General features: G+C 42.6%; 1 protein-coding gene and 1 long non-coding RNA gene across 4 annotated transcripts in view; both read right to left on the minus strand.

Moving 5' to 3' along the window:
- Window positions 1–12,282, minus strand: part of DIAPH2 (diaphanous related formin 2) — a 185,716-nt gene extending 173,434 nt beyond the window's left edge. For all 3 annotated transcript variants that reach the window (XM_032124441.1, XM_032124440.1, XM_032124439.1), the window contains exon 1: window positions 12,137–12,282. In XM_032124441.1, the coding sequence (XP_031980332.1) occupies window positions 12,137–12,259 (123 nt within the window). In that variant the 5' untranslated portion in view covers window positions 12,260–12,282. The remainder of the gene's footprint in view (window positions 1–12,136) is intronic.
- Window positions 12,283–13,854: 1,572 nt separating this feature from the next.
- Window positions 13,855–16,972, minus strand: LOC116451223. Its single transcript, XR_004243136.1, has 2 exons — window positions 16,750–16,972; window positions 13,855–16,568 (listed from the first exon to the last, which is right to left on the minus strand). It is a non-coding gene; the product is annotated as an uncharacterized LOC116451223 (long non-coding RNA).
- Window positions 16,973–20,999: the final 4,027 nt, after the last annotated feature.

Genomic DNA, 20,999 nt, shown 5'->3' on the forward strand with positions numbered 1-20,999 from the left:
AATCCAAACATTTTCCATCAGTCTCCACACCACCCATATCAGATAAGCTGCTGCTCCAGCAGCCCAGCACCAGCAGGGTTTATAACCCCACTACACAGCTGCAGAGTTCTCCATGCAGCCCCTGCTCCAGCCAGGAGCTGGGTGCTGTTCTGCTATCTGGTGATCCTGCAAGGCAGGTTTTGCTTTCAGCATCTTGAAAAAGCACCTTGTGACAGCGCAGCATGCTTTCCATTACAGACACACAGTCTCTCCTCAGAATGCTCTACAGCTTTTACATTCCTCAGTTCAAACTATCAAGCAGCAGTTTGCTGTTAAAACTTTTACAAAACAGACTTTGGAAAGAGTCATAACTCCATTCATGAGTTTCACAACAAGCATTCCAATGCTGCTTTGATGAAGTGCAGCTTGCTGGCCTCAACGTGCAGGTTTAATGTTCCAAGAGACATTTAACTTACCGGGATCTTCACAAAGGTTAAGAGACAGGGCAAACCCTGGTCTTACAACAGGCATTTAAAGCCTTTTTAGTCTGATGCTTCCATTTGTACTGAGAAATTCTACCTGTGGATTTTAGTACTTAATTTCAAAATGTGTGCGGCATTGCATAGCCATTACCCAACAGAAGGTTTAACAAGACGCCACCAACCAAAAACCACCACCCACAACTCACAAAAACAGGCAGGTAGAAAACTCCATGTCAGCCCAAAAAGGTCTAATTAAGAAACTTGCCCTTTAAATATTCTAATAAATATATATAAAGTGTAGCAACAGAAATGGAGAGGTTCTGCATAGGAGCTGCATGTACCCCCAGGGAGGCCTCTCGTGTTACAGGCAGTGCCTCAGCTGCACTAGGACAGGTAAGGATTTGCATAAAGACACAAGAAGGAGGAAATCATATTTGACAGTATGCAGACAGCATATGGGACTGCACCAGCTGCCAGTGTGAATGGGGAAATAAGGACAGGACTTACACATCTCCATGTCCTTGGGTCGTCAGGCTAAGCATATACACTGTTGCCATATACATTTTAACTTTTGGCCATCTGCACACCAGCACTGCATTTATTTTGGGCTTAAATTATTTCACTTTCAAATCTAATAATCCTGGTAATGGAGACTTCAGTGGTCTTTCTTCAAAAACACTGTACTTTAAAAAAAATAGGATTGAGATAGTTGAGTGCCAATTATGTTTTATGCTTTGCTTGATAAGAAAGCTCATTCAAAAGCTGTACTTCCTAAGCTTCCTTTAGTAAAATGCTAGTAGATTAGGAGGGCATTGGAATAAATTCAAAAAATTCTTTGCAGCTTTCCATGCATATATTTGGTGCCTTTAAAAAAGTGTCAGATACACTTTATCAGAGACAAAACCATCTGTCCAAGTACTTGCTACTATACTGGTACTGGGCAGGACTGCTTGGCAGTGTCAGCATAATCTGTTTCCTGCACCTACAGCAAGGATATCAGTGGGTTTGGAAGAAAATTAGAAAGTGCTTTTTCCTAGGAAAATAGCCTGAGGTCGCTTGCTAAACTTGTCACTCAAACAGTCACTGGATCGACTTGGTTAAAGAGGAGCTCAGAGCAGTTCCCAGTGTGGCCAGGGGATGCTCTGGGTGCTGACTGGACTGCCTGTCTGCTGCTTTCCTGCAAAGCGTGCCTGGCAGAACCACGCTCAGCACTGGACCTCTGCCACTTGCTTTTCAAAAATGTGGTTGTTTGACTTCTGGGCTTTGAGTTTTTAGGGAACTTGGCTTCTGTTTTTTTCAGAATAATATTATTGTGAAGTGCTTTTGAAATATTCTGGAACAGTTAAACTGGAAAAACTATGTCAAAACAATTCCTGACATGGTAAGTGCAGACTTTATCTCAATGTTATGCTTAGAGACAAGCAGTGTGTTTGAGCTCTTTGCTTTCACCACACTGGCAGCACAAAGCAGTTTTGCTGGATAGCAATACTTGATGTGCATTGAATTGCTGCTCATCTCCTGCCCCTGCTCCTGGGTCTCCTGAGTGCAAGTGCTGAGCTTTTCACACTGTGGAGCTGCCAGGACTGAGTGAGAGCTGCTCTAAAGCTCTGAGTTGGGTCAATGAAGAAGAGTGAGAACAGGCCTCCTTTTATGCCTCACTTCATCAAGAGAGACACCTTTTTCATCATGACAAGATTCACCTTTGCTTAGTGAACTGCAATAATAGTTTTTACCTTTTTAACTACTATCACACACTTTGAACCCGTAATTAATCTTTTGTTGTAACCGAAGTATTTTCCCTCAAGAGGAGCAACTTGACAGAGTTGGTTTGAAATTATCCTAGAAAACGAAGCAGAAGCTGCTTTGAGAAATTTCTTCACTCTAATAGTTACACACTTTTTTTTCATTCCTGCTTACTTGCTTCCTCTGTGACAGTGTAGGCAAGTACAGCCTAACACCCCTGCACAGGGAGAGGCTCACTTTCTGTAAACTTCTCTTGCTGTGCTATGCAGAGATAGCTTTGCTAAGATCCTTAACTGCATGCTGGTGGTTGTGTAGAACATCTCTTGCTCTTGTGGGTACAGTAAACACTGAAATAAGTGTCAGACTCCACTTGGATTTTCCTCTGAAACCATTTGAGAATTAAAACTGGCAGAATACATCTGTTGGGAGAGAACTGGCACACTTAAAAATAAAGCAGAACACCCACAGCAAGCTGCAGGAGCTTCACTGAATACTGGGCAGTTCCTTGAAAATGGAGTGTACTGCCTTTGATAGACTTTGAGAGAGTGAGAACATGTGTATTTGCTTTGTTTGGGTTGTTTTGCAAGTAGTAAGAAAATCCAACCAACCAAAACACAGCCCACAAACAAGCTGGCAGCAGCAGGGATGCAGTGAGCCAAAGGAGCTGGAATTACTTGTGAAGACCATTCATTTTGTCTGTACTCAGCTGACTTGGAACATGGTCAGAGGGATCATGTCAACAACTTCTTAGAATAATGTTGTCTGTCTTCCAAGACACAGACCTACTAGTAAAGAGCAAGTATTTAATCAGAGCAGTATTTGATCCCTACATTACAATAGGTTGATGATAAAGTCACTTTTTTCTTCCTTCATAATAAATGATGTGATACTAAAACTTGAAAAAATGAGTAGTGCTGCTGTCATAGCAGGGAACTCTGGCTTTTCCTCAAAGAGCAGAAATTCAAGATTGAATAATTTCCACAGGCATGGACCATAATGTAACTCAATAGCCAAAGAATATTGGGTTAAACAATGTGGAGCTGCTGTGTCACATACGAGGTCTTTCTGTTCTTTTCCCTATTCTTTCCTGTTTATAACAGCATCCTTAGAAGATTGTTTGTCCTTTGGGGAAGTAGGAAATGAAGCACCATGTGAACAGAGAGGAATTACACTGTACTTAACAACGAGGAAGCCCATAGTATCATTTGACTTCAGTACAGGTGAGAGTCCCTATTAAGAAGAAACTGGAATTCAGGACAATTAGAGAACCTTGTAATAGATTATGGAGAATGTTACTTTCTGCTAAAGGAGATAAGCAAAAAAAGATGGTTTATCTTAATATTTAAGTGTTAAATATGCTTTGGCTACCCCAGAACATGAATTTTCTAACAGTTTTCCACAAAACAATAGTTCTGAAATATCAAATGTTAACTGGCAGGATTACTGCTTATCTTAGAATTCATTACAGGAATTAGTTTGAATCATAGCATACTATAACTGTAATGGATTTAGGAAGCCTGTCCTATCCACCCAAGCTTTGTCTGAAGCTCAAAAGTGAATGCATATTAAAAATGAAAATTGCCTTTCTGGTTTACAGGCAGAAATTTTACCAAAGCCTTCTGCTGTACTCTACCTTCCTAGTTTGGGAACATCTCCACCAATACACCAGAGGATGAAAACAAAATCCACTGCTGTGAATTTGTTGCTGTGAATTTTCCTTCAGTGTGTACAAAATCAGACCCTGAAGCTACTGAGTAGCTCACAAAGAGGGGCAGACCCTGCCTGAAGGACCTCAGTTAGCTGAGCTCATGGGTCAGCTTTGGAACTTGGCCATCTAACATGGGCTTACCCTTGGAGTTCCAGGTTTTGTACTCAAACCTTCTGTCTTGCATTTGCCCACTAAATGTGGCTGGCACAAAGACTAAAGCATATATGGCATCAGTGTATGTTCTTAGCCTGATGTGCTGTTGTTTTCCTTCTTCTTGATGGAAATTCTTACCTCTTCTAGTACACCTGGAACATACAACCACTCCAACTATTAATAACTGTCAAGTTCTCATCTGCTCATGTACTCACAATTACAAATGCAAACATCCAGCACAGCTCCATTATGAAACTGAAGTATTTCAAAAGTTACTTTAATAGACATAATAATTCACAGCAAGAGAAAGAACATGAAGAACCAAACTGCAGACAGAAAGCAGAAAACTTTATACAGCATAAGAATTAACTACTTGTCTTCTGTTATTAGAAGCTAGAATCTAATGAATCTCATGTTGGCTTTGTATCTGTTCCTGACAAAGCTACACTCATTAAAAAACACTAAACCACAGGCATCTTTAAAGGTCATTATAACAACCATCATTAGCTCTTACTATATTAAGAAGGAGTAATGAACTGCAGAACTAACATTCTTCCTGACCAAAGTACTTATTTTGTCTTGTTCCACCACCCCTGAGAGCCCAAACTGAATTCAAACAGAGCCACTTGTGAACATGGAACCAACTAATTCTGACAAAAAGGTGTCCACAGGGACATTTAAGGTCTCAGGTTCTTTCCTCTCATCTTCATGCCTACACACGCAGCATGGTGCAGTTTTGTTTATGTGACTCCAGCCAGGACAAAGTTATTAATGTTTGACCAGCTAATCCCTGAGCAAAGAACCACCAGGCCTGTGCCCCTCAAACCAACCTGCACCCAGCAGTCCTGCAATTCTCTTGGCCTTTGGAGCCTAAAATTACAGCTGCTGCTCTCCTGGCTGCAGAGCCAGGGGTTGGGATTCTATAGCATTATTCCCCAAATATCTCAAAATTTTTATTTAGAAACTTGTTCTAAACTACAAGGTAGCATGCTCAAAGCTCCACAATCCTCAAGCAAGTTCTCCTGTATTTATTCTCACTCAAAGAGACAAACTAAATATGTTAATGGGGTCTTGTTATAAAAAGAAAAGTTCATATTTTCACTGTAAGTAGGACAGCATTAAGTGTGTTAATATATATATGTTTACACACACAGAGAAATCACTACAGAATACATGGCAGGACTTTTTCCGATGACCTTTTTTAATCAATCACTTTTGCACCTACATTATCCACCTCTGAAACAAGTTTAAACTGTTATAAATCAAAAATATTTTTTAGTAACACTATGCAAAGAACACTTGCAGGCAGCAGACACATCAGACATTCACCATACTCATTACTTTCTCCAATACCACTTCGTCTCCAATGATTTCTCTGAGGATCACTCAAAGGAAGGGAACCTTACAAGAAAGCTGCCTGCCACAAGCACCACCCTGACATTCCCCTTCTCTCACTCTCCTGAGAGACAGTTTCCTGTTTACACAGGAGGAGCCTGTATCCATTAGAAACTCTTCAGAACATTTCTGTCTGATGTAACACAGAAGGTGTGGTGACAGACTACGCACTACACCTTCAGGCCAAATATTACCACACCCAGGTGAACCAAAAATCTTCAGGAGCTGTATCAAACCATAAAATTCCCTATGTGTGGCTTGTTCCAGAATTAGACTTCCAAGGTATTTCTCCATTTTTATAAATCAGATGAGTCCATGATTTAGCTCATGATGTACATTACAATAACCTTTCATTGCCACAGCAGATCCTTCTCAGATCTGTGCTGCTATCACACCACATCCAACTAAAGAGCTGTCGGGAGAAGAGGGCTGAACAGCAGACACAACTTCATGGAACTGGTGGATGAACTTTAGACAAATTCATACAAAAGGAGGAGTTATAATGTGTCTTATTAGTTTCAGCAAATAATCAGAAAAGAGAAAATACTAAAGGAGTGGTTCTGACAGGTTCATTTTCATGGTCTTGTTTGTCCCACTGTGACACAAAACTCAGCAGAGCACCAAGGGGAGTATGGAGACTGCTGAAGCCTCTACGGCTCCCTAAAAAAGCCAGTTCTTTAACTGTCCCACCTTTCTCCCATACAATTATTTGTTACCAGCTATATTTGCTTTGCAGACTGTGCTAGTGCTACTTTTGTCACACAACATCCCACTTACCTACTTGTTATGAAGTTACACTTCAAAGTGGGAATCCTAGAGGCACTCACCCCACAGTGCTGTAGCAGAAAGCCACTTCATTCACAAGATTTGAGAATCAGTTTGATACAAAAACAATATGCAAGTGCAAGCCAAGGTAGCTTTGTCTACCTGGAACTTTATCAATTGCTACACGAATACTAAAGAACATTTTTCAACTGTTAACTTCTCAAAACTTCTCTTCCACCATAGCCAAGTTTAAGAAAAAAACCCCTTATTTCCTCCTAAACAGAGTCACTAAACTATTTTTTTTAAAAAATACTGAATGTAAAGAATGATGATATACAACTTGTAAGCAACTGCATAAAACCATTCATTTTAGTAATTTCCTAACTTCTTGTGGTTTTAAGGTTGAACAAGCAAACTGATGAAGAACAAACCGAAACTGCCAGTTGCTTCAGCAGCAACTGCCATTGCCTGTCTTACTCTGAATCTGGACAAGGATGAAAAGAATCAGAGGCATGTTATTGGCCATTATTGCTTTATAGTTTACCTCTAGAGAACTGCAAGTGATGCAGGAAATATGAACTCATCTTGTAACCCACTCCAAGTTTCTAGGCCTATCTTTTCCTTCTCCCAGGTCACCAGCAATCCCAAGTGTCACTGGCAAGCTCTACAGGCTACTTGTGACACCAGAACCGAAGTTCATGCTTGAACACTTGGATATTCAGCACCACGCTGCCTCAAGTCTCAGGAAGCACCACTTCCACTTGCTGTGCACACCGTCAGCTCTCACAGCTGCCTTTCACTTGGCCTGGGTGGAATCTGCTTTGTTTGCAAAGCTTCCTGTAGTGTACAGAAGTGCTCTACAGTTTTGTCTTACAAGGAGTAGTTCAGGAAGTTTAATTACCACAGACAGATAGGCTTATCACTGTCTCTATCACCTCACTCACACAGTGTCGATAGCAATTCACATTAAAAGCTAAAGCATCTACCTAAACATCAGCACCAAGCACACCCTACCCTCCATGTCAGCAGCAGTGCCCAACCAGAATAACTCTAAGCAACAGAAGCTTAGTAAAACATTAATTTTATTCTTCAGTAATGGTTGCACCGTGATAACTTCACTTGCCGGAATATCATGACTCTGATCTAATAAGACCAAGACTCTTTTACAACACAAACATTTTGGGGCACTTTTTCCTCAAGCATACACTTGAAACAAAAACTGTCAGCGGGCATGCACAGATTTCACTCAGGCACACCATGATCTCAAATGTAATACATTTGATTTGATTGCCAAAAATCTCTGCTCAACCTGACTCATAGCTCATGTATGCAGTACACAGATATCTAAAGGAGTTACGCAAAAAGCACACAGCTTTTTTTTTTGGTGGGTCCTGCAGCACACAGTCTGACAGGGATTGAGAACCACAATTTAAATCACTCAACTCCTGCACTAATACGGGTGGTGCAACACAGCTGGGAAACCTCTTCCCCAGCACACTCGGCTTACTCCTGGTTTAAAGCTACTTCATAAAAGCTTTTATCCCACTGTTTGAGGCTAGGTTATGGCACATTAGTCAGAATGTTGAGTTGCTAGCTTTTGATTCATCCCAAAGCTCACGAGGTTTAAAAGACTTCAGTGTTAAGCACAAACAACTTCTGCTTTTAAAACAAAATATGAGATGCTCCTTGTTGGGTGAGTCACCAAATCCACTTGTTCTCCAATTAAGGGAGCTCTCTTTTCCCTAACGATTTGTTTTTCAAGCTACACAATATCTTCCTCCTAATCTGCCTTTAAAGGCCACATCACACTCAGAATGCAGCCCCTTTCAGAAGTGTGGTTTGCAGCAAGTGGAATATTCCCAACTGAACAGCTTCCACGCACACCTGGAGGGAACCTGGGGGCAAAGCAGCATGTGTTAGCATGGCACTGGCCACCCCATGTGCTTCTGCTAATCCTACACTGACAAGGGATATTAGTAACTAGAATTAAAAACACCACCAAAAAACACTGGCCACGTTGATTTCTAGTTAGACAGTGCTCCGACATTCCCAGAGCACCCCAAATCCTGCTACAGCACGTCTTTCCAAGTGCTGACTCACAGGTGTTTGAAAGGATCTCATTCTTTTCTCAGTGCAGTCTAAACTCTTGCCTAAAAAGCAGGGTCACCCACCAAATTCACATCAGCATGCCAAAGACTCTGTCCAGGTTTCAGAACTTGAAAACCTCCAAGAACAGTGATTTCAGTGTCTCTGACCAACAAACACTTAATCATCCTTCAAATTATTTTCCCTTTATGGTCTCCTCTCCAGCAACCTCTCCTGCTCCTTTTTATGACCTCTGTCTCCCCTTCTTCAGCCATGAACTTCTGTAAAAGTCCGACTTCAACTTCTCAGCCAAAAAGATGCTCAATTTGCCAGGCCCTTGGTGAGCTTCACCAGCTCTGTCAAACCAGACCTGACACTCTCAAGCACTTCCCATTTCCTAGGTACCCGACAGAATTATCTGTTTCCCAAGTGACACTGAAGCATCGAGGAGAGCAAACAACATCTAAGCTAAGCATTAGGCAACAGAGGAATCCCAGCAATCTCCCTGACAACCTTAATTTAGTCTGTTTGCCCTAGCAGAACAGGCATGCTTTAAAACAAGCAAAACAAGCATGTTGCCAAACCCATGGAACTGCTCTCTGCCACCTCATGCCAGCCTATTCTCGGGGCTGACGTGAGATCAGATGACTGTTTGCCAAAACAATTTGGATTTTTTTTCTGCCCATTTGACTGTAAACAAAAATGATGACAAAAATACCAGGCACTTATTCCAATCGCTAGTCCTTGAGCAGCAAAAAATGAGGAAAAACCCCCCAAAAACACCAACCCAGAGCTCCCTCAGCAGCAGTTATGAGTCCAAGTGCTCATAACACAGACATTAAACTTTAGTAAAATACTCCAGTTTACACATTACTAGTATAAAAACCAGAACTGAATTCTCATTGTGCGCTTCTGTCACATTCAACAAATTGCATGAAACCTGAACACCTCTCCCAACTACCTAAAGCAGAAAATAACTGAATTAGTAGCTCTGATACAGCTCACCTTTAATTACTCATGTGCGCACATATTCATCAATTGTCTTACAGAGAAATACTTTAAAGCATTGCTTTCTTTCCCAGCATGGATTCTCTCTCCATAGCCCAGTCCTACTTCCTGTCAATCAGGGAGAAGTGCCATTGATCAGGCTTCAGCCCTTAAAAAATCCCAGCCAAACAAACCACTGCACTTCTGCAGGCCAAGCACCACTGCAAACCTTTTAGTTTCAGATGAAGAGAACAGGGAAATAAAAACCTTCCACCTTTCTATTCTAGTTTCCCTTCCCTCAGGATAATGACTTCAGTTCCTAGCCCTCTGTCACCCAGAGCCATTTTTATCATATAAAAATCATTCCTCTGGACTTCTTCCCAAGGATTTGCCTAATTTCAGCTCCTGTGCCAGGAACCAAAAATACTTTCTCCTCTCTGCGTAGCTGCACACCCTCTCCCACCAAGCCCTTGCTCAGCACTCCCCTGGATGTGTGAAATAAATTCTGGGGAAGAGACACACTCCTGTCAGCACACTTGGAGCTCCTTGAATTATACCCAACACATGACAGAGCACAGGTTGATTCATCTCTGTAACTCCACTGAAACTTGATGAATTATAAGTTGTGAAGATGAACTAAGAAAATCTCCACACCCAACTCTGAGGAACTTTGTCTTATGAACTCAGCAACAACTCAGCACTGGCACGGTGTGGCTTCTTTGCCATCAGTCCCAAATACACCTCCATCTCACTTGCACAATGAAGAGAACAGGGATGAGGTGCAAGTAAGACTGCTCTCCCAGTGCCTGAAGACACTGCCAGCCTCAGCAGAACTAACTCCTCATTCAAAATTAAAGCCAGCAAAGTTTAGTAGGATTACTCTCCTATACAATGGATAAAGCCTTTCCCTGATTACAGGCTTGTTCTTCCCTGACACACCCATGATAATAATTGATATATCTGGCTGCCTATTCACACCAACTCAATTTAAAGCACACCTGAATCCCATCTCTCTTTCTCACCCAGCAGTAAATCTCTGTTCATGTCAGGTTTATACACCATTCATGTACATCATGTCCACAGTGAGAAAAATCTGCTTTCCCATTCAACCCACTCACTCAATTTTATCACCAAAGGCCAGTCACTTATCACAGGGCAAAACAATCTTTCAGAAGGCTCTGATTTGAGCACCATATCCCTGCTCTGATCCATGGTGCTGCTGGACTGTAATCATCCACCCCCTCAAGAAACAAAAGCATATTGCTGCAAATGAAGTCAAATATTAACATTATTTTCTTTTTCTTCCCTAAATGTGACAATAAAAATTTATTCTAGTGATTCTAGAATGACTGAATAGACCATGCAATGGAAATAGCCATCCTGTTCAATCCAATTTTGAGCTCATTTCACTTTGATTTTCAAATTATGTGTTTCTATCAGAACAGAGATTTCTCTCCTGCTAGAGCAAGATTCAAATTCATGTTCACAGCTTCCAATAAAAGCACTTCCCTGAGTGATTTTTGAATCAGTTCTCTGCAGGAATCTTCAGGCAGCCTTCTTAACTACTTTAGCAGGAAATAGTAAAGGCAGTATAAACACACCCAAACTTGTTGTTTATATGAAGTTCATCCTATGCAAGGAAACACGAGTTTGTTTCCAATAACACCATGAAACAAAACAAGACACCTTATTTGCTTATCTTTTGCCAAGATACACATTGTCACTTTTAATACAAGTGCACTTCCAGTCATACAGGGTTCTGTCATCCTCTGAAACAAATATAACTTTCAGTAACTTTTCTGTGCCTCACTGTTATATATTTACCAACTTCCCCATATAAGTTCTAACTTTGTTACCAGTGATTAAAAAATATATATATCAAGAAAAAAAAACCCAAAAAACCAACAAAACCCCAACCTGCAGTTGTCAGTCTGATCATTCAAAAGCTCTCTAGTCGCTGAAATGAACACAAGACAGGAGAACTTCAATACTGACTTAGTTTTACCAGTATCTGGGAAAACCCCTGCAACAGATTCAATAGAGTTTGTAACTAGTATTCTGCAAGGAGAAGACTCCGGAAGTTTTAAATGGCTGCTACACTGTTGCACTTGGAAATACAGATAAAAGCTGAGCTAAAAAGGGTGGATTCAACATTAGGCCACGTGTAAGTAACAGATGTAAACAATCGAAGGTAAACACTGTCATATTAGCTAGTTTTACTACTACAGCATTTATGAAGTGGGATACAACCCAGTGATGTCGCTTTGAACGCTACCTGTATTTCAGCTTATCACGTCTGTCACTACAAAAATCAAAGAGCACAGCTCTAACAAACAAAATGCATTCCTAAAGAGGATTTATATTCAAACCTGTGCCAAATCTTTCCAAAATAGCCTAGACACCACCCAGCTTTTACACTTATGTTCCCATTCATTGAGAAGAAGTTGCACTGGGCAGCACGTGGCTCGCACCACGACCAGCAGCGTTCTGGATGGTTCAGACGGAGCCGGCCGCTCCCCGGGCTGCGGGAGCAGCGCCGTCCCCGTCCCCGCCCGAGCGTGGGAACGCGCGGCGCCCGCGGGCAGCGCCCACCGCCGGCGGCACCGCCCGGGAATCCCCCCGCCGCCCGGCCCTCCTGGGGGCCGCCAGCTGCCTGTCCGAGGAGCCCCCCGAGATCCCCAAAAACCCCGGGGGGTTTAAGCGCGGAGCCTTTAATGCCCGAAAAGGCTCTCACGCCCCTCCGCTCGCCCCGCACTCCCCGCTGGAAGCAGCGCGGCGCATCCGCGCCCCCTCCTCCTCCTCCTCGCGCCGTTCCCTGCCCGGCTCCCAGCGCGCTCACCAGCTTGGGCTTGTTCCGGCTCTCCTCTTCCGCGGCGCGCCCGCCGCGCTTCGGGTTCATCCTGCCGGAGCTCAGCGGCTCCTCGCCGCCGCCGCCCGCGCCCGGAGCCGCCTGTCCGTCCATGGCGCCGCGGGCCCCGCGCTGCCGCCGCCGCCGCCGCCGGGCCGAGCGCTCACGGCCCCATCGGCCCCACGGGCCCCCCGCGCCCGCTCCGCCCGGGGCGGCTCCGCTGCCTCCCCCGGCCCCGCTGCGCGCACGCGCACGGCCCGCCCGGCGCCACCGCGCCTGAGCAGCGCCGCGCGCCTGCGCCCTGCGGGGACGGACCGAGGGAGGGGCAGGAAATGGCGGAGCCCCGCGGGCCGCGCCGGAGCTCCCCGGCAGGGCGGGGGGTAGGGAAAGGGCTGGGCCAGCTCGGGCCGGGGGTTTATCGCACAGTGGGGTGGGCTGGGAGGGGCCTTGGAGAGCGTTTCCTTCCAACCCCCTGCCACGGGCGGGGTCACCGCTCGCTAGCCCAGGTGCCTGCAATCTCCGTCGCACCTGGCTTTGGGTGTTTGCAGTGATGGGGCAGCCACAGGTGCTCTGAGCAACCTCACAGTGAACAATTCCTTCCTAGTGTCTAATCTAAAGCTTCGCCCTTTCAGTTCGAACCCGTTCCCACCTGTCCTGTCGCTACGTGCTCTTATAAATAGTCTTGCCCCATCTTTCCTGAAGGTTCCCAGCAGGTTCTGCAAGGTCACTGGTCACCCCAAAGCTGGTTCTCTGTTCTTCAGGCTGAACAATCCCAGCCTTTCCTCCCAGCAGAGCTGCTCCGTGCCTCTGCTCATCCTGGTGCGTCCTCCGGACTCTGTCCAGCAGCTCCAGGTTCTCCGTGCGCTGGGCCCAGGGCTGGGGCAGCTCTGCAGGAGGGTCTCACCGGGGCACAGGGGCACAGTGCCCATCCCTTTCCGGCTGCCCGGGCTGGGGCTCAGCGCAGCACGGGGGGTTCAGGGTGCCCGGGCCCTCGGGCGGGCCGTGCCCGGCTCCTCTCTGCAGGGCTGCTCTCCAGCCCGCTGCCCCGGCGCTCCCCGCTCCGCTCGCGGGCAGGGGAGAGGCAGACACCGGGGCTGGCCATGGCCGTGGCAGCCCGTGATTCCCAGCAGAGCCTGGTTGCCATCGGATCTGCCTCACTCTGCAGCCGCTGGGCTGTGAGCAGAGTGCCCAGACCCTCCACATGCAGGGTTTGGGAGCTCTAACTGAGGTGTGTTTCCCTGTGTTTTGTTTTGGACACCCACAAGGGACAATGTGATCATAGACACCAGGGATCGCACAATCACAGAAGTGTTTGCGTTGGGAGAGATCTTAAAGATCATCGAGCCAAACTGCCCTCCCATGGGCAGGGCCACCTTCCCCCACACCAGGTTGCTCAGGTTGTCCAACCTGGCCTTGCTTGGATAATCATGGCGTTTTAACTAAAATTGAGCTACTGCCGCAAACAAAAGAGTTATTTTTTCTCTCTCTCAGCTTCCAGAACTCCAGTCCCCAATATCTGAGTCATCTACAGGTGCTCACAGCTTACAACAATGAAAAATTGTTTAAACCATTTCTGTGGATTCCAGAATCCCTTTGGCTGAGCCTCGCTGTGTGAGCTGAAGGTCTCTCAGCATGGTCTGTACCAGCATGGACAGTGGAAAAATCATGGCTCACATGTCTGCTTATTAAAGGTGTCATGGTCACAGATCCCTTCGTATCAATATCATTGTTATTTTTAAAAGAAAAATACACATTTTATGTTGGTATAGCTGAATCTGTGGTTGCTAAATTATGTTGAGAAAACAGTCGTGAACACCGCCATGGTCTGTTGTTCTGCTGGGACACTCCTTTGGAATTCACGTTCAGATGTAAATGTATCAGTTTGTTGCCCTCTAGGAGAAGGTCCCAGCTCAGCACTGCTTCCACAGGGGGGTTGTTCTTTTGGAAAGGAAAGCAAGACACAGAGTGAGTTTTCTGATCCCTGTCTAATACATACACAGTGATACAAAGCCTGAGATTCAGGTGTCTCTCTGCATTTCTTGTAACTCTCTGAGGCTTACCTGACTGCTGGGGGAAACATTACTCCTTTAAATCCAGCAATGAAAACCTGTTGGTAAAATCTGACAATACCAGCTTTCAAATAAAATGACAGCTCTAAAACTGGCAGCGGTCTTAAAACCAAAGTAGAATCTTGGCAGCAGAAGTTAGGAGGTTATAAAATGAGATGCATCTCTTTCTTCTAGTACAAATCTTCCTTTTTTTCATTCTGTTGATTTTAACAATATTTATTTGGGCACAGTTTATGATACCAACTTAACCATACATAAGCTGGAATTACGAAATCAATCCAGTAATCATGAATTTAATCACTTGTTTGCAATGTCAGGCAATGTGATGTTATTTCCAACTATATCCATTTATAGTTTACAGGGTATCATTCTACAGCAACAGTTTAACAATGGTTAGTTAAAAGAAATGCTCCAATCTGGTTTTTTCTTCCCTTCAGTTAGGTCTAATGACCATTTTGGTTTTTTCTCTGCTGTCTCTATTTTTTGTATTAAGCAGCCCCCATATCTACAGCACAAAGTTCAGTCAGTCCACATTCAGAGAAAACAGAGAATAATTTCCAACGGCTGGACATCTCTATGCACAAATTTAAGAATTTTTAATCCAAATTCAGTAGCACTATTTGTTCAGCATAACTCTTAAGTGCTCAAGAACTTTTTGTCCTCAAATTTTCTAAATTTGCCACAATGCTGCTTGTACTGCATTAGCCAAGTGTTCTTTGGTAAAGCCTTTACAAGGAACTGACCTCTAAGATTCAAGACCAGCTGGCACGACACGCCAAAAATAATTTATGGTACAAGTGAAAGCAAGTGCACATGTGAGAAATGGAGAAAATTGAGCAAATGTAGAGTCAGACCTTGAGTTAATTTAGTTTTGATAGAGTAAAACTCAGTTCACGTTCCTGGTTTAAGCAAAACACATGAAAGAAGCACTGAAATCAGTGTGGGGACAATGCACATCACACTGGAAACACAAGAGATTTGCCATTTTAGTGCTGGTACCCTGTAATAACTGCACCCTTGTCTAACTCTACCCTTGTCCTGATGGAGGAAAGATGTGCAACCATCAGGCTGCAGCTGCATCATGTGATGAAAAGTCACCGCACAGCTGCTCTTGGTTCCCCTTCCTGGGTTTGCCTGCTCTCCTGGGACACATGGCTGCTTGCTTAGCAGAGTTAGGTCATTTTTTCAACTCTAATTTACAAATACTTTGCAAGTCTCCATACAGAATTTTCAGCTGTGGCTTAAAATTGTTGTTTGTGTTGTACAAAACATTGCTGATTTGCTGGAGACCTGCTTTTGAAAAGCTTCCTATAGATCAATGTCATTAGATCTACTTCACAACCTCCTCAGCAGAAGTTAAAGCCTGTTGTTTGCTTTTTGAAAATGCTTTTAGTCATACTGCTGCATTTTAGTGTTCTTCCCACACCCCACTACAGTTTCCAGGACTGAGAAGCAAATATTCCATGCATGAACTAAGGACCTTTATGACCATATAGACTCTGCAGGTAATTCCAAGCAAAAGGAGTGAAGAGAAATAATGTAGCTATCCCAGTTAGGAAAAATTTAGATGGAAAAGCCCCTCAACACCAAAACAAAACAAACAAAGAACTCCCCAGAAAACCACAACTCTACTTAAGGCAAGCAGACAAACCTCATTTTGGCAGACACTGCAATGCAGTATTTTGGCTCAACTCCGAGAGCAACAGCGTGGCCTGAGGGTGAACAAGTAGTTGTACAAACTGTTCTTAACTTGGCTTCATCTCTGAAGCAAATGGATTTCAGAACTATTTATTAAAAATATTATTTCACAACACTGCAAACATGGAACCCCAAAAAGCCACTGCTCTGTAGGTGCTGGCATTTCTCCTCATGGTTTTGTGTGTAATCAGTCCCATTCAGTCACACAAACACAGCAGCTCACAGAGGTCACACAATTATCTTACAGCAAAATGATCAGAGACTGGTAAGTGTGAGGTATTTTGAGCATCCCCAAAACGTGCATTATTTTCTATCTGAACTGGGACAAAAGAGGCCTTTGAGGATGACTGGCTAGCCCAGCAGTATGAGACCTTACAGCTCTAACATCCTGCCTCTAAACAGACCAAAAGTTCAGTCATGCAAGGTTGCAGAAGGCACTCACTCCAAGTATATCCAAAAAGGAAAATGATTCTGGATTTGTGAGAATTCATAAATTCAGTGGTAGAATCTCCATTTGCGAGACAAGGCATAGGCTTCTGGTTCACAGATCACCAAAACTGCCATTCAGTTTTCAGTCCCTGGGAAATATTCTGTTCTCCACATTTCTAGAGCTGAGGAAGAAATTTAACACTGTTGAAGTCTTTGTCCTAACTGCACTGGAGGGGAAAAAAAAGAAAAACGTAATTGCTCTGTATACTACCAGAAGAGAAAACACACAGTATTTAACTTAGCCACAAACAGGAAATATGTTGCTAAGTCACCTCGTAGTACATTCCCCAGCTCTTCATCCAGAAATTCCATGTCATTAGCACAACCACTGTACCACAGAATACATACCACAATCTTCACTGCTCCTCTTGGGCTGTAAGCGTCTCTCTCTTCCTGGCCAGTGTCATCACTGCCCTCAGTGTTTACTCTCCTGTCTCTTCCTCCTTTTTGCAGTTTTAATTGGATTCTATTTACATTTAGGAATTTTCAAAAATTCCTGAATTTATCTTCAGATGCAAATCAGTCTAAGCTTGTTTACAATGCATGAGAATGTAGTAAATGACAAAAAGAAAAGCATGGGGTGGAATAGCTTATCTTAACAGGTGGGAAAATAGGATTAGAAGTATTAACTGCTAAGCAATTAAATGAAGAGCGTTAATTGCATATGAATAGATAGTCTTTATTGACAAGGTTACCTCACTTTCTAAGAGATACTCTTTGACTACTTAATAAATGTTATTTATTTGTAAACTTAAATCCACAGAGAACCCACTCACTGATAATTCCAAGAACTACTTGTTTGCTGAAGCTTTGTTTAATCTAAGCCATAATTTCCTGACTTTCTAGAGGCAATAATTGAACATTCTATAGGGTTTCTGTAAATAAAGTCACAAGAAGTTACTATCACGCTTGTATAAAATTTATTACTGATTTGAAGGTACATTAAAACATCTTATATTAACCTTTAAACAGTGACATTTCACATTACAATCATGCACAGTATCACAAATGTTAATTAAAACCACAGCTTCTGAACATTCCTTTAAATGGCTGAGGATTACACTTCAGCAAGGTTAATTCTCCACGGCTACAGCTACTGTTTGTTTTTAACCAGCTGTGAGATGGCTGCACCAGAGCTCATTTATTGGGCTATGAACTTTTCAGTTCCAAGGTAACTTACATGTTTTGCTTGTCCTCAGTTGTAGGAAGAGGAAATTGACAGTTCCCCACCTATTGTTTAGGAAAGTTTTCATGCTGAATATGTTGGGGAGGTAATTGTGCCTACAGCAAACCTGCAGTTCAACCTGACTTACTAAATCTAGCTCTGATCTAAAACCTAAAGCTGGACGAGCTATACCATTATTAAATGATGAAACTGTAAAAACATGAAGTTTCCTTATGTCAAGGCACTTTTTAATTAAACTGAATAATTGTTTTAATCTGAAAAAAATCATTAGTGGTTTTAATTTACTCCAGGCCAGGCTCCTCTAATACTTAGGAAACAAAACATCCATACAGGTTTTAGGTTTATATTTTCCAGTGTGTTACTTCTTTGTTACAAACGTTTTCCCTCCTTGAAGCAATTAACTGATTTAGGTGAGTGCTGTTGTCACTCTTTTCTCCATTTTGACCACTTAGTCTATAATTCTAGATCACAACCAGATTTATCTTCTCCAAAAGATTTTCTGCTTTCAGGTTTCAACAGAGCAGTAGGAAACCATAATTCTTGCTCCATTCATGATTTCTAGAAACAAGGCATGTATAAAAAATTGCACAGGATTACTTCAGAGAACAATGTAAAAAAATGAAGACATTATTTTGCATGATTTTGGGCTTTCCCCACAAGAAAAACTAAGCAAACATCTTACATATGATGTAATGGTAATCAGTTAATATTTGAGTCTCTTTTTTTTCTCTTTACTTTTAAAGTATCTTATTCCATAGAATAATCAGAACTTTTTGCATCAGTACTTCTATTTTTTTCCCAACATTTTATGTTCTAGGACATAACTGCTTGATGTGAATAAAATGCAGTTATGTCTCACTATACTGAGTTTTCTTCGAAGCCTGAAAGAACTGGAGATGATCTGTACAGAGAGAAAAAAATGCTAACATTGCCACTAAACACTGTATTTCAGTTTTTAAACATACAATTATGATTACTCACATGTGCTACCCTACCTTACAATTTTTAACAATGTCGTACATCTTTTTGATTTAGAGTCAAATCCCAGTAGTAATTGTGGGTTTAAATAGAGTATTTGAGGCCTCGGTAAAAGCTACTAATTTTTTCCTCTTTTTCTGTCATCTCTGGGTTTTAGACACGCAGCACCTCAGTTTTGTCTCTCTCTGACTGTGCAATTCTATCACTGCCTGCAGAAGGAAGCAGAGAAGCTGTTTCTTCACACTGGGACATTTTTTCCCCGTGAAGACTCCTGGAGGTTCTTTCTCTCTCTTCTGCACATCTCCCCACAGCCCCATGGCTGAGTTCACACCTTATCTTCCTGTGGGATTTTCCCCAAATTGTTTAGAAAATATCTTTTGATGTTCATATCTCACAACACAATTCGCTTCTCAAACATAACTGAACAGCCCACTGTAAACTCCTTTTATTTACTACAAGGCTTCCCATGACCACATTCAGCACTAGAGACCTTTCTGTTTAGCCTGCCTTTGTACATCTTCCCAGCTCTTCACAAAAACTAAATACCACAGCCATTCTCTTAACAAATCACATTTCTGTAGCTACTCAGGGCTGCTCAGAGCAGGACAGAACCAAACTGGGTATTTAATGGTCAGGCTGCTCTACATGGGAACTTTCCTACTTTGTTTATTTTGTCTACAAAGAAAGCTCTGTCATGGGCAAACAGTGTTTATCATTTCTGTACATTATACAAAACCCTAACAAATAAGAATTCTACAGTGCAGGGAATGAATAATTACCAGTGGAGTAGCCTTAAATGTATCTCACCATAGCCCGCACTTCAACAGGTAGATTTCTGGGTGGAAATAAAGTTCATTTCGGTGGAAATAATGCACATGGTGAAGGCATTAGTAATGCTAATGAAGAGCTTCCAGGCAGATGGACAAAAATAGGCCTGATTAAAGCTAAAGATCATGTTAAGAAATCTTTGTTCAGGTTGTTCAATGGAAGAATAATATAAAAACTTGTGGAATGTTCAGCCATGGTAATCACTTGTTCAGCATATAAGTAATAGTTTCACTTGCTAGAAAGAGATGGATTTTTGTTTTGTATTTTCCTGTTCTGCCCTTATGTGTAGCACATATCATTTACTGGTGGTGTATGGAGGGACTTCCATCACCACATCTGCGTCAAAGGTTTTTCCATAGCTATGCTAACTCCATGAAAGGTCATTTTTGGGGAGGGTAATGGGACACATTTTACAAGTGTGTCCTTTTACATGAGCCAACAGTGGAATTATTTGAACAGCTTCTTTCAAGGGGGATAAACCACTTATATGATGCAGTTATTTAGTATATAAACTAATTTTATTATATAATTCCATCATGTTATTTCAAAGAGTAACCTAGTTAAATATCTTGAAAAGCAGGTGTTGCAGCTTTGAGGAATGAGAAGAATTATGCTGAGCAGGAATGTATTTGTATACTCCCCATGTTGGTTTTGGTTCACTCAATATTTGTGTTTAACTTAAAAGAGTCTTTAGTAACTTCCACTGAAATCAACGGTATGTTTCTCTTTTCTGAAGGAAAAACCTAGCTCTGAAGTCTAATATGCATCCTTGTCATCCAGCACAGTTCTAGCAGGATGGGACTGTGTGAAATACTGCAGAAAACAAGGTTCTTCTCTTGTTCTACATTTTTGGTTTGTTCTGAATTATTCTTCCTTTTGTGTCTCTTAGTTCCTTAAATTTTGCTCACACTGAACTTACTTGTGAAAACCAAATTCTGCAAGCTATACTCAGAATTCTTTGCTTGTCCACTCAGGCCTTTTTATAAATGAATGAAGATGGCACGTGCTAAAGTAAAGACAGTGAGAAGCAAGATTAATGCTGATCTTCTCCTGCACACGCAGACCTGTCTATTTTTAGCCAGACAAGTGGCTGAAGATGAGTTTGAGGCTCGGCCCAAGAGAATGTGGTTTTTCCCATGATGACAACACACATTAGGCTTCATTTAATGTAAGAAGAGGTGACTCTCAGAGCGGCAGTGGTTTATATTTCACTCACTTTATCCATATGCAAAGTGGATTTGCTCAGCAGCCTTAGCACTTTATGTGATACAAAATTAACAGGGGGAAAAAAAAGAATAGTTTTCTGCCAGGTTAGTGTGCTGAGCTAATCCACACCTGTAGAATCCCTAGCTCTGGCATAAGGAAAGGGGACAAATGTGGCAGTGAGAGATTACCAGACTAACAGTGATATTCTCTCAGCTTTAACTCTGCACTAAAAGTGCTCTGCTTCACGAGATGTGACAGTTTATACTGCGAACTGTGGCAAGGTTTTTATCCTTTCCTGCTGCCACGTGGACTTAGGGACCCACACTGTGCACCCAGGCTGCCACAATTCTCAGCCATGTGTTTTAGGATCAATTGAAATTGTGTAAAGAGAGCAAAGTCT

Source organism: Corvus moneduloides, chromosome 14, assembly GCF_009650955.1.
Source record: "Corvus moneduloides isolate bCorMon1 chromosome 14, bCorMon1.pri, whole genome shotgun sequence".
Lineage (NCBI taxonomy): Eukaryota > Metazoa > Chordata > Aves > Passeriformes > Corvidae > Corvus > Corvus moneduloides.